At 32.2% G+C, this 16170-nt stretch overlaps 2 protein-coding genes across 3 annotated transcripts in view; one reads left to right on the top strand and one right to left on the bottom strand.

Annotated features, from left to right (window-relative positions):
- Positions 1-10251, bottom strand: part of LOC122634667 — a 45470-nt gene extending 35219 nt beyond the window's left edge. The window contains exon 1 of the mRNA XM_043823824.1: positions 10125-10251. Within this exon, the coding sequence (XP_043679759.1) occupies positions 10125-10200 (76 nt within the window). The 5' untranslated portion in view covers positions 10201-10251. The remainder of the gene's footprint in view (positions 1-10124) is intronic.
- A 1381-nt stretch (positions 10252-11632) lies between these two features.
- LOC122634605 (methylenetetrahydrofolate reductase) lies at positions 11633-14369 on the top strand. Of its 2 annotated transcripts, none has more exons than XM_043823706.1 (6): positions 11633-11942; positions 12239-12462; positions 12522-12742; positions 12820-12980; positions 13257-13579; positions 13653-14369. In XM_043823706.1, the coding sequence occupies exons 2-6, from the start codon at positions 12251-12253 to the stop codon at positions 13720-13722; spliced, it is 987 nt and encodes a 328-aa protein (XP_043679641.1). In that variant the 5' UTR covers positions 11633-11942; positions 12239-12250; the 3' UTR covers positions 13723-14369. The 2 variants fall into 2 exon arrangements, with proteins under 2 accessions (XP_043679641.1, XP_043679639.1); XM_043823704.1 differs by having other exon boundaries at positions 12051-12462.
- The last annotated feature ends 1801 nt before the right edge of the window (positions 14370-16170 follow it).

Below are 16170 nucleotides of genomic sequence, written 5' to 3'. Positions count from 1 at the left end.
ATGCAAATGTGTTAACGACTGATAATCGTAATATAATCGCTAATAAAACTATAGACGAGTAAAAGTAAATAAAAGAAGAATAAATATTTTGTTTGTCGATAGTTCGATAGATAGAAACGTATAAGAAGGCATTGAAATCTTCGAACGTGGCTTTACACGAAACATTTGCCGATAGTAAAGGACCGAACTACAGAGAGAGAAAACTAAGAGGGTGTATCATTTTTCAATTTCTCTAACGCGTTATACAGGAAACGTGCGTGCCGTTGCGCGCCACGAACGCCACGTACATTTATTTCCACTTTGATAAACTACAAAGTGTATCCGAGGTATCGTTTACGGCGTTAAGTGTCTCCTATTAAATAACTCGTATGACTTGAAAGGTAAGCTCGCCTTGCACAAATACCGTGTGCATCCTATATAACTACAGTAGTATCGCCTTGGTAACTAGTTGCACACGCCAAGTAGCATTACTAAAGTTACGATCTCTCCTCCTCCTCCTCCTCCTCCTCCTCCTCCTTCCTCTTCTTCTTCTTCCTTTCCTTTCTTCTTCCTTTCCTCATTTTCTTTCTCGTTTAATCGAAACAAGAAACGTATTCAAAAATAATGCAACGGCAATTTCATTGTTTGTAAAATTAAGATGAGAAAATAATGAAATTAGAAAAAGAGAAAAGTTAACAACTATCATACAGATAAAAAACCTTAGTGTTATCATGATCGAAAAGGTACTTGTTATTGTTTGACATCAGATAAAAATTAGGCGAATTAATGTTTACAACGAATATCGTAAACAACGTTGAAACGATTAAGAGAAACAAATTGATTACACTTTATGTATTTTAAGTTGAATTTTGTGATCGATCATAGACCTTAGGGATTAAATACGAAAAAAAGAGAAAAAGAGCAAAAGCAATAAGAAATAAAATAAAATAAAATAAAATAAATACAACGAAGAAAACTTTTCTGGTAGTCTCAAGACTATCGTAAAGAGAAAAAAATATTTTGATTAAATTATTTCCGTCAAAATGCACTTTCTAATCGGAATGAATCAGTTTTTCAATAAACGTCTAATGTTTTTTAATCTAATATACAAGTAAAAAAATACACGGATTGATAAATATACGTAAAATTAATGCGTTACATCGTTACAAATCAATGTTTCATACTTTCCGAATGACTGGAGGATAAATAATGAGGAAATACGTACAAGGTACTTACACAGAGCATAACATAACAACAAGAATGCTATGATTTTCTGCGAATCATGGTCATTCACCGATGTGTTGTCGTTTAAGTAGAAATGATTAATAGACGAATACGTGCGATTAATGCGTTGCCACTTTCGTCAGCATATTTGATAAGACGTACGGTTTAACGTCATTCGATGTCCGGTTATCGATGTGATTTTTCAATTGCAATTTCATTAAAAAAAGAATAAAATTCGAAGTTGATTATCAAATCGTTTAGAAAAGAATTTCATCGCGAGAAATCAGCTTGCTAACGGAAGAATCGGGTCTTCGACGTAGGAAAATCGATCTCTTTGGGCTACTTTTCCACTTGTGTTTGTGTACATAAAATGTTTGTACACACGCGCGTATATGTATATATATATATATATATGCGCGTGTGTGTGTACCAGCTAATCGCATTCACAGATTGTCGCTATATCGCGCGCTCTAATCAAACATTAAATCACCTTCGATGATTATGTGTTTATACTGATACAATTTACAAATTAGATGGAATTAAAAGAAATTAGTCGAACAAATTAGATCGAAATTTGATAAATTAATATATTTATGAGAGAATAAATCATCACAAGGACGTTAATTATTTCTTGTCTGAGCTACATTAGATTAATCAAATTAAATTCAAGAAATGAATTAATCGATGTAGTACATACGTATATAAATGTGACTCGAAGAATTAATATATTAATAACTTACTTTTTTACGATGAAATGTCTATTAAATTTAAAAATATGACTACTCGTTATTTTTTTTTTTTTTTTAATTATGTTTATTTTCGACTACAACCTACAAATTGGACGAAACTAAATAAAGTTGGTATTTGATATAATCGATATCTAAAATTAGATGAACTAATAAATACAATCCTTTGTTTTTTTCCGCAATAAAATAGAACGTTTGAAAAATCACAAAGATATCCATTACTAAATACCTCGATAAAGTTTAGAAATGTATACCATCTATCATCGCTTATACAGTAAAACTTCTAAACGTCTCTGGGCGATCTTTACGCGAGGTTAACGGTTAAAGCAACGTACCGCTGTCATCGCACGTCGTAAACACACCCTTATCAATTAAAATCACTAATAGCAAGTAATGCAGTCGACCGTAAATCTTATAGCATTATGGTATTTTGATATATCCTTTTCTATTAGGAGATAGAGAATAATTACAAAATCAAATAATTCCTAAATATTAATGCGCAGTAATATTATTATTTTATCACACAAGATAATAATCTATATATATATATATAATTTTTTAATATCATCAAATAATGATTTGTTAAAAAATGGAATTTTAATATTTCTCAACTAATATGTAATAAGTTAAATATTACTATTATTATAATCTTAATAGTCGATATCAGTAATATATGTTACATTATATACCTATGTATGTGCTATATTTAGTGATATAATATTTATAGTTTTCGATAAATAACGCAGTATCAAATTTTTCTGTTATAAGAAAATTGCTTGTAATAGAGAGGAGAAAAAAAAGAAAACTAAGAGACATATTTATTATAACGAACAAAAAGATGTATGATTGCAAACGGAAAGTGGATTTTCTCCGAATAAATTAGGACTTTCCATCGTCAATTCTCTGTTTCTATAAAGCATGCTGCTAAGGAGAAGAACAGAAGTAGGGGGAGAAGGAGGAGAAAGAAGAAGAAGAAGAAGAAGCTACCGGAAAAAATGCAAAGTGTTCCAGTCACGAAAGGTCAGCCAGAAAGATGAGCAGCGTGCTTTGACCACGAACGTAAAAGTTTATACATACGTACGTATACACGTATATACTACTTTGTATATACATGTATACTTCCACTCGAAGCTTTTAAAGACAGACAGATAGATAAATAGATGTAACAGCTGATTGGTGACAGTGTGAGAAGAAATTTCTGTAACCGCGATCGATCTTACAAATACGGAAGCAGTTTGGTTTTTTTCTTTTTTTTTTTTTTCTATAAGATTAACAAACTGTTGACAATCCACGTACGTTGTGTTAAAAAAAAGATTTTTTGTTTTAACGCTCATCGTTCTTACGTCATTAACTTTCTCTTTAAACATGCGAATTAATCACGGAAATTCATACATTAGTCAAATTCGTATATTTCAAGTATATAATTAAATCTAATCGTTTAAAATTGATCAAGGTATGTCAAAAAAAAAAAGAAAAAAATATTTTCACGTCGTACAGATTGAAGCAAAAGTTTCTGAATAATTTCAAAAATCGGTTAAATACTTTTTTCAACTTGGTAAAAAAAATATTAACACACTGCAAAGAAGATTTAGCGTCAATGCGATTAAGTAGGCAACTGTTAGTTCGTGTTAAATATTTTTAAGTTATCTCTTGTCTCTTGTTAACCAAAAAAGAACAAATGAAATGAATGCCAATTATCCCTAATTCAAAATACCCACATTTGGCGATATTTATTATTTATATTATATATTATTGACACACACACGCGCGCGCGCGCGCAAATCTTAGATATAGATATACATCTCGTCATTCATCCATAATGCATTGACAATTGGCAGAAAATAAATCGAGTTTAAAACCTGTAATTCGAACGACACGAAAGATCGAACACGTGCTTTCGCTTCGAGTGAAAGAAATTGATCGTAGTATTGAGATAACGATGTGTCCGATCTCTACGAGTCGAACTAATGAGCGAGATGCGATCGATTTTTCGAATATATCACAATCGATGATTTCTAAAAGTTTAGCTTTCGAATTGGACGTCGTGCAAAGTCGAAAAATCGTAAAAGAAAAAAATGAAAAGAAAAGAAAAGAAAAAAAAAATAGAACAATGTTCGCATTCTTTATTTTTCTCGCTCGTGGGAACTCTTCTTTCACTTCGAGAAGTATCCTTGAAATCTTTGGACATATATACGTCAGCGAAATAATTTATTGTCTATCAGGCTATCAAGTGGATTCGATGATGGTATTTCTTATATCTAAGATTAACGGAACGAACAGAAGGGGGATGAGCAATAAAAACGAAAAAATACGAGAGATTGTAAGACCAAATGCAAAGTGAAATTAGGCTAAACTAATAATTTGTACTTTCGACGGTAAGAGTCAATGTACGGTGACGAGTGGGTGGTCGTGCTTATTGCGAATTATCTTACTCGAAATAGAGCATAGTTAAAATGATTCGCCTTTCTCCTTCGCCTATAGAAAAGGAAGTGGGAAAAAAGAATGGAGGAATCTTCTTTTCTCGATCGTCGATCTCATTCCGCGATGATCGATCAAGTATCGATCTTACGTTTTTATGTTACGGCGCGTTTTTATATACGCGCGTATGTATCTTTAAATTTTATTTCTATCGATTTGATTAAATTTTTTATAAGAAAAAATTAAAATGGAATATAATGTTGAATATAGCAAAATTTAAATAAAAGAATTTTTTATAAGACATAATTAAGAAGGAATATAAAATTGAATATAACAAAATTTAAATAAATAAAAAATTGCATTTATACAAAGTTAATTAATACTTTACTCTCCCAAATGACCTTCCATCTAATTATGACCTAATCAATAGCCGTCTCGCGCATCTAACATCGATTACCTTCGAAGATCGAATCGACGAACTTACTCGAAGACTAATCGCTAGCATCCGAGATATTTCTTAAAGATGAAAATTCCAAGATATCGACATCGATATAGAAATAATCTAAGAGATCTAAAAATAAGCGAGGGACTTTTTTCCCTGAACTTACATCGTATATATTATTAAAGAAGAAAATCAAACGACTTAAACATTGTTAAATAAAAAAACATTCTTATCATTCTGATCGTTAAAATACAACTCTCGACAACAAATTATCTCGAGAGTCTAATTGAAACGATTTCGATTTTATTCAAAGAATAATCTCGATCTCTCGATTAAAAGTAGGTCTACGAAAATCGATAAGTAAAGAGGTAGGTATCGAAACAAACTCGAATTTGCCGGCAGCAAACTAAAAGATAAATATCAAAATTGGAAGTTCTGGTTCGAATTCTGAAAGTGCCTGTACACACACAGTGTGTGTGTGTGTGTGTGTGTATGTATATATATATATATATGGGTGCTACACCGATGATTCCTTCGTAGCAGAAAATTACATGCGGCGAGCACCGCACGATCGCCGATTTCTTTTCCAATTAATGACTCCCTAGAGAAGAGCAGACCTCTTGGCTAACGCTAATACGCAATGATAGTTGAAACGTTCCGAGTATTCGATCTCGACGATCGATCGGAATCGAATGTAGAGAGAAAAAGAGAAAGAGAGAGCGACCTGACCACATCGAGATTAATTGAATAAATAGAAACACCGGATTGTGAATATCCAAACGAACGAATGTGTGTATGTGTGGTAGTGGACAGAAAATCGGACGAACTAATATGCTCTTTCTAACTCGTTCGATGTTTTATAGAGAAAAAAAAAATAAATAAGTACAAATAATACGTGGATGAACGAAGAAAGTAATGAAAAAATTGTACTTCCCTTCGAAGATATAAATATAAATATGAATATTTTCTTAATTGTTACATTTTCTTGTATACCTATGCATATGATATCCGAAAAGCCGTGTAATCGCACGCGTGCTCGATAAAAGAGGACGAGGGTATAAAAATCTATTTTCTTTAGCCATTCGGTCGAGTTGTAAAAGTTCTCCACGTTGTCAAGATAACTGACATTACTTATTTCGTAATCGATTATCTATATTATTCGCGTCAACTTCCATGGTGTTCTCAACACTTTTTAAGAGCGACGTGGATTCTCGGGTGGTAGCAGGAAAGCTTTCAAACTGTTTCTCCTCTTCATCCAGAAAAAGGTAAAAGCGTTCCATGTTTGCTCTTCTTTCGAACTACCGTGTTCTTATGAAATTTGTAATACCGACGTTACGTAGAACGTCTAGCAGGCACCTTTTACGTAGATCGAATAAGTTTAATAAAAGTTATACGTCTATTGCTAAAATTAGCCATATAATAGTACGACGAATGAATTAATGCGCGATAATAAAATTTATATCTTATCCGATTATTTAATCCGTCTGAACGAATTTTCCCAAAATCGACAATATTGTTTCTCTATCCTTTTTTGTAAGAAATTCTCGAAATTATTTTTTACGACCAAACGGAAACTAAATAAGAAATATACAGATGCAACAATAAAAAAAGGTACTTGTTCTTTCTTGTTGGATAAGTAATTCAAATCGATTAGCTTCAAATGTTTAAAGTACGAAAAACACAAAATATATACGTGTGTGCGCGCGCGTGTGCGTCTGTGTATCTCATTGATCTGTCGGCTTATCTCGAAACGTTTAAGAAGAACGAAAGATACATGAAAGACTTGGCGTAATTGGTAGCGTTTACAAAGTGTAATTGGCATGTTGATATCGGAACCGGCAGATAGGAAGCTCAAACGACGAACAGAAGCAATCGTTGAACAAGATACCCGAGAGTTTTGTTTCGTTGCAAATGCATTCGAAGTGTACGCGCGATTGGAACTTTCTAATCGGCCGAGTCCTACCTTTTACGTGGCTACGGCGCCCTCCTAATCGACGATAGAAAAACCACGAAGAAAGAAAGATCGTTCCTACGTCGCTCGGACTCTGTCGTTCCCTTCTGAATACATATATCTATAACTATATATACGTATATGTTATATGCAGATAATGTAGATTGGCGAAAGACTTTCGTGTGGCTTTTAGAAAGCGGCAATAGTGATATTAAAATAATCAATAAAATCAAGTTGGATACTGTAATTATAACAAATTATATTTTTAAAAAATTACAATTACTATAACGTAATCGTAAAGTTCGATAAACTTTCGATCGATATTACAACTCTTTCTAAATATATAAGACAACTTAGTTTCGGATGAAAATTAATATTGTGCTAAACTTTTACTATTCTTATGTCTCAGTAGAACTTATACTTTTAGTAAATAAAAGAAACTTGAAAATTCGTTCTAGCGGCTAATGAAACATAGAAGATTTGAAAGAGTTCAAGAAAACGTATCTTGAATATTGATTGATAAAACACGATTAATTAATTATCTATTTACTTTTCTAATAGGAAACTTTAATTTCATCCGTTGGTAACGATAAATCATGCTACCAATGAACAAAATCTTGGTTTCGCTATAAGTAAGAAATACATCGATACGAAAGAAACTAAGAAGATAAAGTGGGCGATACACTTCGGAAGGAGAGAAGCCGATTCCAAAAAGGAAAGAACGACTATTAGATGCACGATATACGGTCCGTAATAAAGAACAAATACGGTAGTAGTCCGCATTACAGGCGCAACGCGAGCGTAACGTTACACGCTATTTGCAGTCCCAGTTACAACGCGATTTATTCACACGATTATTTCCCTTGGTTTTATTAATAACAAAAAAATATATACACAAATAAATATATATATATATAAATATAACAATATATATTATTTGTACAAAAGTTCTCTGTGACAAGCTACCCATACGTACAATCGTTCGTACGATTAAACATCGTCTTCTTGATCGATTCGTTATCCTTCGTCTATTCATATTATACTAGGCATCTCGTATTATTATTTCTAAATATCGTATAATTATCGAACATTGTCTTATTTCGAGCAACTCGATATTATCTTATTATTTAATTGTCCAAACTACAGGCTCGGGACTTTTTTTCTTTTTCCTTTCTTTCTTTTTCTCTTTTCTTTCGATCACGATTGATAATAATAATCTCAGAAGTGTTCTTTGAAATTATAGGTAGCCTGCATAATTGTACGAGAAGTGAAGGAAGAAACGAGAAACGTGATCTAAGCGGTAAGAGTGTATAACTCGACGGGGGAAATCGAGATCGCACATGACTAACGAGTACTCATCTCGACTTCTTCATGTAGGTCGTTACAACTTCATTCATTAACTCCTTGATCCTACTCGATAGAAAAAGAAAGAAAGAAAGAGAAAGAGGAGGGGGAGAGAGAGAGAGATACGAGAAATCCTAGAATTTAATCAAACTAATTACCCTAAAAGATAATGATTTTTCATTAGAAAAAAAAAGAAAAAAAAAAAATTCTCAAGAGAAACATGTTCGAGAAACATCCTCGAGATATATCGACTTTTACGTCTAACGTAAAAGTGGAATTACCCTTCCTATTATGGTAGAATCCGATACGAACGAGTCTAACGGGACGACGACAACGCGACATTAACGCGATGCTTTCACCTACGTGAAAATATATCTTTCACGAGTTAAATATTTCACCGGGGCTAAAAATTATCGAGAAGGTGAGAGACGAAATTAAGAAGAAAAAAAAAAGGAAAAAAAATTAAGGGAAAAAATTCGTCGATCCTCTTGGCGGAAACGAGTTACTCGTTTAACGTAAAATGTCCAACGCTTTCACGCTTCGTCTAACCTACGAAGAGACGACTGAGAAAGTCAACGGACATCGGGCATATACGGTTAAATAGTGCGAGCGCGCGTGTGTGTGTATACGAGAGAGGAGAGAGAGAGAGAGAGAGAGAGTTACATCATTTTACATTAGAAGGAAAAGCACGTAAGTGAAGAAAATCCGTTTGCACGATTGCATATTCCATCCTATATCCTTAAGATAAACGATATATATATGTGTGTGTGTGTGTGTGTGTGTAATATAATACTTAATAATTTACAATATTGCAATATATGAGATAGATATTACTCTTTACATATCGTATTTCATATTGATTTGTATCATCTATATATTGTTTATTTATATTTGAACATAAATCTGTACTCCACGCATCACACACACGCGCGCGCGCGCGCGGACTTAACATCGTCACGTTATCGTCACGTAATTATTTCTAAATTGTAATTAATTAATTTTACTTCTATCTAATTCGCATTATAACCTATATTACTTCATACACAAAAGTATTTTTTTATATGGTCCAGGATCCTTAAAGAGAACAGCAACGGGATCGTTCGTAACGCATGGCAAGCTTATGCTAATCGATCTTACGCGCACTATCACTCGAGTACATTGCGATATTCGTTTTTAGAATAAGTTTCCACTTACGACGAAGAGATAGAGCGAGAAAGAGATAAACCGGTAATCGCAAAGAAACGTTCCGGAGTAACGGTCGAGTGTGTCTCCTCGGCAACCTTCGACAAACACCTGCGAGAGCACGTTCTGTCCTTTTTATATATATATATATATATATATATATATATATATATATATACATATATATACGTACGCATGTATCAAATCAACACGTATCTATACACCCATAAAGCGGACTCTTTAACGCTATTGCATAATTACATGGGATCGCCGTAAACTCGGATGGACGAGAGAACACCGACGACGTAACATTTCAAATTATCTATGTAATTTTAACATGTAACGTGTTAAAATGCCAGAGAGAGAGAGAGAGAGAGAGAGAGAGAGAGAGAGAGAGAGAGAGAGAGAGCGAAAGCTCCATCAATGATTTCGTCCAATTCTAAACTTTGTCATTTTCTTCGATTAAAATAAATTTCACGATAGATAATCTATCGTTACGTCGCAAGATTACGTTTATCTCGTTTTAACGTAGAAAAAAAAGATATGCGTACACGCTCTTACGACTCTTAATCTTATTTGAAGAAGAATGAAATCCCTTATCCTAACCTAACTCGAACGTTCAATTATACATACACAAGCGATAAACACGATCTTAACTCGCGTACACGATTATACGTATATCCGATGAATAATACATCGTTTACATTGTTTACATAGTCTCGATCTTAAAGGTTAAACTAACCTATACGTATGTATATGTATTTGCATTCTAACGAATATTTCCAACGAATCGTAAGAAAAATATTGAAGAGAAGAAGAAGAAGAAAATGGTACTCACCGGATTCCGTCCAACAATCGGTGGAATTTTGACACAAGGCTGTCCAGTCATTTTTAAGATCCTTAAAAGTCGCCATGATAGTCCAAAAATTCCAAAGACGGCCGTTCCTCCCTTCGGCTTCGAAGCAAAAAATTTCTTCTTTCTTCTTTTCTTCCCCCGTTCCCCTCCTACACCTCTTTCGTCGAACTTTGTAAAATTTAAGCGATGTCACACGTTGACGTTAAAACGCGATCTAACCTTCGCGATCGATGTAAACGAATGCTTTCCCTCCGAAATCTTACGTGAACCAATGAAAAACAAGGAAAACGACGGAGAAATAAATTTCGAGCACATGGGTGATACCAAGGTGGTCGTGATTATCTTCGACACGCGCACGCTTGCTTCTGGCCGGTTCCACCCGCTCTCTTCCCTCTCTCTCTCTCTCGCTCTCTCACTCTCTTTCTTACTTCTTCCCTCTCACTCACCGTCTATCTCTTTCTCTCGTTCGTTCACTCGCTCTCTGGAGAACCTGTACTTGCCTTTCTCTCTCACTCCTCGTCACACACCGTAAACATACTCGCCGCTACCACTTTATCGTAGTCGATCCTTCGCACTGTTTATATTTTTATGAACGACTCATCTCGAGGTTACATGTTTACTTTTCCCTTCTTATCCCCACCTTTTCCACGCTTTTATGTACATGTTTACGTTAATCGTGTTATATATTAATACGTCTGCCTTCGACTTATCAGTTCTATACGGCGTGTGAAATCGAAAAGCGTCGAGATCTGTTTTACCGACCGACGTTCATTCCACACTACGCGTGTATAACATGTTCGTTCCAGATAGAGATAATCTATTAGCTTCGATTCGTAAACCGTGCGAAGATATATTTTCATGTACCGATGGTAAAGAACCGATCTATTTTGCTGACTGTACGAATTACTTCCTTCTTTCTCGAATATATCTGGAATGGGTATATCGAGTGAACGAGGTTGAGCTTCGTCTTCTTATCCAAATAATTAAATAGGTCGGTAAAATGAAAGAAGACCAGAGCGCATGGTCGAATTGTAACGAACATTATGAGAGAGCGAGAAAAAAACGATCGAATTCATATAATAAAAGATTAGTATACACCGTTGTTGTCGCGATCTCCTATCGAGACGAGTATTCCTTCGAATTTATCGATAAATCGATTTCTGGAGTAAACGATATCGATCTTTGTGTCGAATAGGTAACGATCGTTACGAGTTTCCTATGACGTAATCGCTTCCTCTGGGTTGCGTCATTCTTTTTCCATTTACATACACATCCCGGGGATTCTCCCTGGATTTATAGCATTATTAGAGCTAAACGATCAATACAGCCCCCAAATTGTATTACTATGCGCATGCGCTATATTTGGAGCATTATTGATTTCGTTTATTCCGGGTCGTATCCCGAATCGTATCCCGGGTAGTATTTCGGCTCGTATCCCCGGTCTTTTCCCAGGTCCTTTCCCAGGTCTTTTCCCAGGCTTTTCGGGATCGATCGTTATAGCCAAATGTGCGGTACACGTAACATATTCGCTTATTCGCTTACTGTGCCTTGTGCGAGATGGATGCGTCCAACGGAAGATGAGTTCGGTTGCGAGGATGAGTAGTATAAAAAATTCTACGAATAGAAATATTTAATATAATTGATATTCGTGATATTAAAGCCGTTATCGACAATTGAAAAGAACGACATGGAAAAGAAACTATTTCTGGTGAAAGTATCTCCTTCTTCTGTGGACGAATTATATTTATCCAAGAAGACTAAGTTTAAGGGCGATTAAAACGATCTTATATATCCATGCACGTAAGTTTTAATTCAAAGAAAGTTTATAAATATATTAAGTAGAATTCAGTACCAAAGAATAGAAAAGAATATAAAATCTTTATTATTTCGCTTTATCATTGCGTGTAGGATAACGGAACCTTTTCTTTCTAATATGAAATTGAGATGAATTGCAAAATATTTTTTATTGCAAAAATGAAAATAATTCTCATCAATGAGATGCTCCTGCTGAAAAGTATTACACTGCAAAGAAAGTTGATATTATTATCTATCAAGTAAAATGACCCAAAATTTCTACTTGGGTTTGATATTTCTATTAGAAATTAATAATGAGAAGTTTTGTTGCGGGAATAAAAGTAACGTTAGAAGGGAAGATCAATAACGACAACGACTGTAAGATAACAAAGGATTGTCGGTTAAATAGACGTACGAATGAAATGGTTGATCTGCAGCAAGTAATCAATGAAAAAGTTAATAAAAAAGAAGTATTCTACAGCTTCGAACTTTTTCCGATGAAAGGATCTAGCGATATCTATAAGAGGTTGGTATAGTAATAAAGAATATAAATTTCATAATGTTTCATAAAATTTTTGGCTTTAGATTCTTTGCAGAGATGGACAAATATTCTCCTTTATTTTATGCTTTAACTTGGCATAGTAAAGGTCTTATAAATTCTTACTTGTCCTTGGATATAGTCGAACAATTTCCTTCTCGTACGTTATTACATCTAGCGGCTAAAGGTTTGAAACGATGCAACGTAGAAATGATATTAAAAAGAGCGTATAATCTTGGAATAAGAAATATTTTTGCACTTCAAGGAGGTAAATAATACATATTCTTTATCGTTATAATTACAAATCATAGATTTGACATTTTAAAATAATTAATCATATTTCAGATTCGATACTCGAAGATGGTGATTTTCCACATGCTATTGATTTAGTCAAATTTATTAGATCATGTTTTGGTAAAAAATTTAGTATTTGTGTTGCGGGTTATCCCGATATGCATCCGTTATCGCCAAACAAAGATTTTGATCTCTTTTATCTAAAAGCAAAAGTATGAATCTTATATATAATTTATTTCTTTAAAGTTTGGATAAATAATTTCTTGGAAAATTTAAATAGATTCATAAATTAGAGCCAAAAGAGTATAAGTCATTATGAAACTAATAATCTCATAAATTTGTCTAACTATTGACATTTTATTGATTGACAATATTGATCTTTAATTTATACGTTAGAATTGCAAGATAATTGTGTTCACATAATACTTGTTATATGTAAGTAGTACCTGATATATAAATTATAATAATTTAATGTCAATTACTTATAGGTTGATGCAGGTGCAGATTTTATTATAACACAAATATTTTTCGAGTCTGATACATTTATAAATTTTGTTAATGATTGTAAAAATATCGGAATAACAATTCCTATTATCCCTGGTATTTTTCCTATACCGGAGTATAAATGTTTACAAAGAATGACTAATATTTGTCGCTTACATATACCAAGGAAAATAGTCGATCGTTTAGAGACAATAAAGGATGACGACGAAGCGGTAAAGAATTTTGGAATTGAATTCGCAATCGATTTAATTAAGGATATACTCGAGAGCCGAGCTTCCTATGGTTTTCACTTATTTACATTAAACAAGTAACTAATTGCTATGATTTTTATAATTATTATTTCTTTTTTATATAATATATTATGCTTTTTTTTTTCACAGAATACCAATGGCTCAAAATATATGTAATCAGTTGAATCTAACCTACCAATTACATTCAGAACAGTTATAAATTTATATCAATAATATTCAATCAATGATAATAATAACAATAATAATAATAATTGGTATCATTATTTCAACTAAATATGACATTTCTGAATATACTATAAACAAAGTTAAATCTCATTTGTTTTTTTCTCTACAAAGTATGTTTGATATTACATATTGATTCATGAAATATTGTTACTTAAAGTATTTTGACTTTTTTAAAGATGTCATTGCGGTCGTCTATCAATTATTGTCTCTTAAAGACAAGAAGAAATGAAAAAGAAAATCGATACATTTTAAACTTTTACTGTAAAGAAGGACAGAATGTGACTCAAATTGCTAAGAAAATTTCTTTGTGTTCATATTTCGTTATTGATGTATTATCAAAGTTCTGTCACCTATCCGGCAGAAGCGTTGTCAAAATGATGTTACAAGACAAGCGATGTTGTCAAAGATATAATCATCGATCACAAAATAGTTTTAAATCATTTGAAAAGGTCGCCAGCAAAGGAAAAAAAGATCTGACGTTTGAGAGCCGTTGACTAAATAATGGAAACTTCAACAGAGCGAATTACGAAGCATTCATTAAACAGCTCATTATGGAATATAATATACGAAAAAAATCATAATTATGAGAAGCATAAAGAATAAAACGTAAGTCTTGATCTACATTATTATAATCTGTGACGTAAACAATCATAAACAATTTATTCATAAACTAAAGTATAAAAAAAAACATTTCTTCCTAACTTAATATTTAAATTAGTAATGTTTATAGATTGATTAATATCATACTTATTCATTCGGGAATTCAAATTATTACGAAAATATAATCAAAGGTCTACAAATTAATATACAAATAGAATAACTATATATATATATATACATACATATATATATAAGTATGGATAGGAGTGTAAATTTAATATGAAATTTTGAATGTACTCGAAATGACCCTATATATATATATATGAATATGTATATACGTATATATGTATATATGTATAGGGTTTCAATTTTTTTTTCGTATTTCATTTTTTCTGGATATATATATATATATATAAGTATATATATATATATATATAAGTATGGATATAGGTCTAAATTTAATATGGAATTTTGAATATACTGAAAATAACCTTATATATATATGAATATGTATATATGTATATATGTATCTATGTATAGGATTTCAATTTTTCTACGTATTTCACTTTTTCTAAATATACATATATAAGTATGGATATAGATCTAAACAACTACAACATCTAAATTTTACTACGGAATTTTGAATGTATTAAAAATAACCCTATATATATACATATATATATATATACATATATGTGTATATATATATATATATATATGTATAGGGTTATTTTATATTCCGTTTACATATTTAAGGTTATGTAAAGATAATATATACAAATTGCGCAAATGAATAAGTGTACGTATAAACACATACAAATGAATATAAGTGCGAACATGTTGATGGAAAATGTGTTGCCAAATTTTCCCTAGTAAACAGAATATCACAATATTTCCACGTAGTCTGAAAAGAATAAAAAGCATTCTAATACTTACGTTTACATAATAATTCTTAATAATTACATATATGATATATAAAGAAATAAATCTATGAAAGTAAATTCAAGCTAGATATAGATTATATATTCAACATTATAAAATTCAAATATGATTTATCTTACCGAGAAGATTCTCTCGACAATTCTATGATCGCTTCTTAGATCCTTTGGATATTGACACGGATCTGAAGTTCTCTTTTGGATGTTCGAAAACCTTTGATAAACTGCAATTGGAATTAGAATAATGTAAAGAAAAAAGTCGTTAAAAGTAAATTTTTGGGTTAGATATCGAACGTTATAAAATTCGAATATGATTTATTTTTCTGAGAGGATTCTCTTGGAAATTCGTTGATCGTTTCTTTGATCTTTTAAATATCGTTCTGAATCTGAAATGCTCATTTGGATTTTGGATAAATATTGTTAGACTGTAATTGGAATTAGAATAATATAAAGAAAAAAATCGATCTAAGTAAATTTTTGCATTAGATAATAACCGGTTTAAAATTCAAATATGATTTATCTTACCTAAAAGATGCTCTTTATAAATCGTTGATCGCTTCTTAGATCCTTTGAGTATTGCTCCGGACCTGAAGTTCTTTTTCGGATGTTGGAGAAATTTTATCAGCCTACAATTAGAGTTAGAATAATATAAAGAAAGAACTCGGTAAAAGTAAATTTTTGTGTTAGATATTGAACGTTATAAAATTCGAATATGATTTGTCTTTTCGAGAGAATTCTCTTGAAAATTCCTTGATCGTTTTTTTGATCTTTTAAATAGCGTACGGAATCTGAAATTTTCTTTTAGATTTTGGAAAATTTTTGTTAGACTTTAATTGGAATTAGAATAATATAAAGAAAAAAGCCAGTAAAAGTAAATTTTTGCG

This window comes from Vespula pensylvanica, chromosome 15 (assembly GCF_014466175.1).
Source record: "Vespula pensylvanica isolate Volc-1 chromosome 15, ASM1446617v1, whole genome shotgun sequence".
NCBI classification, from domain to species: Eukaryota; Metazoa; Arthropoda; class Insecta; order Hymenoptera; family Vespidae; genus Vespula; species Vespula pensylvanica.
This window is presented reverse-complemented; position numbering and strand designations above follow the sequence as displayed.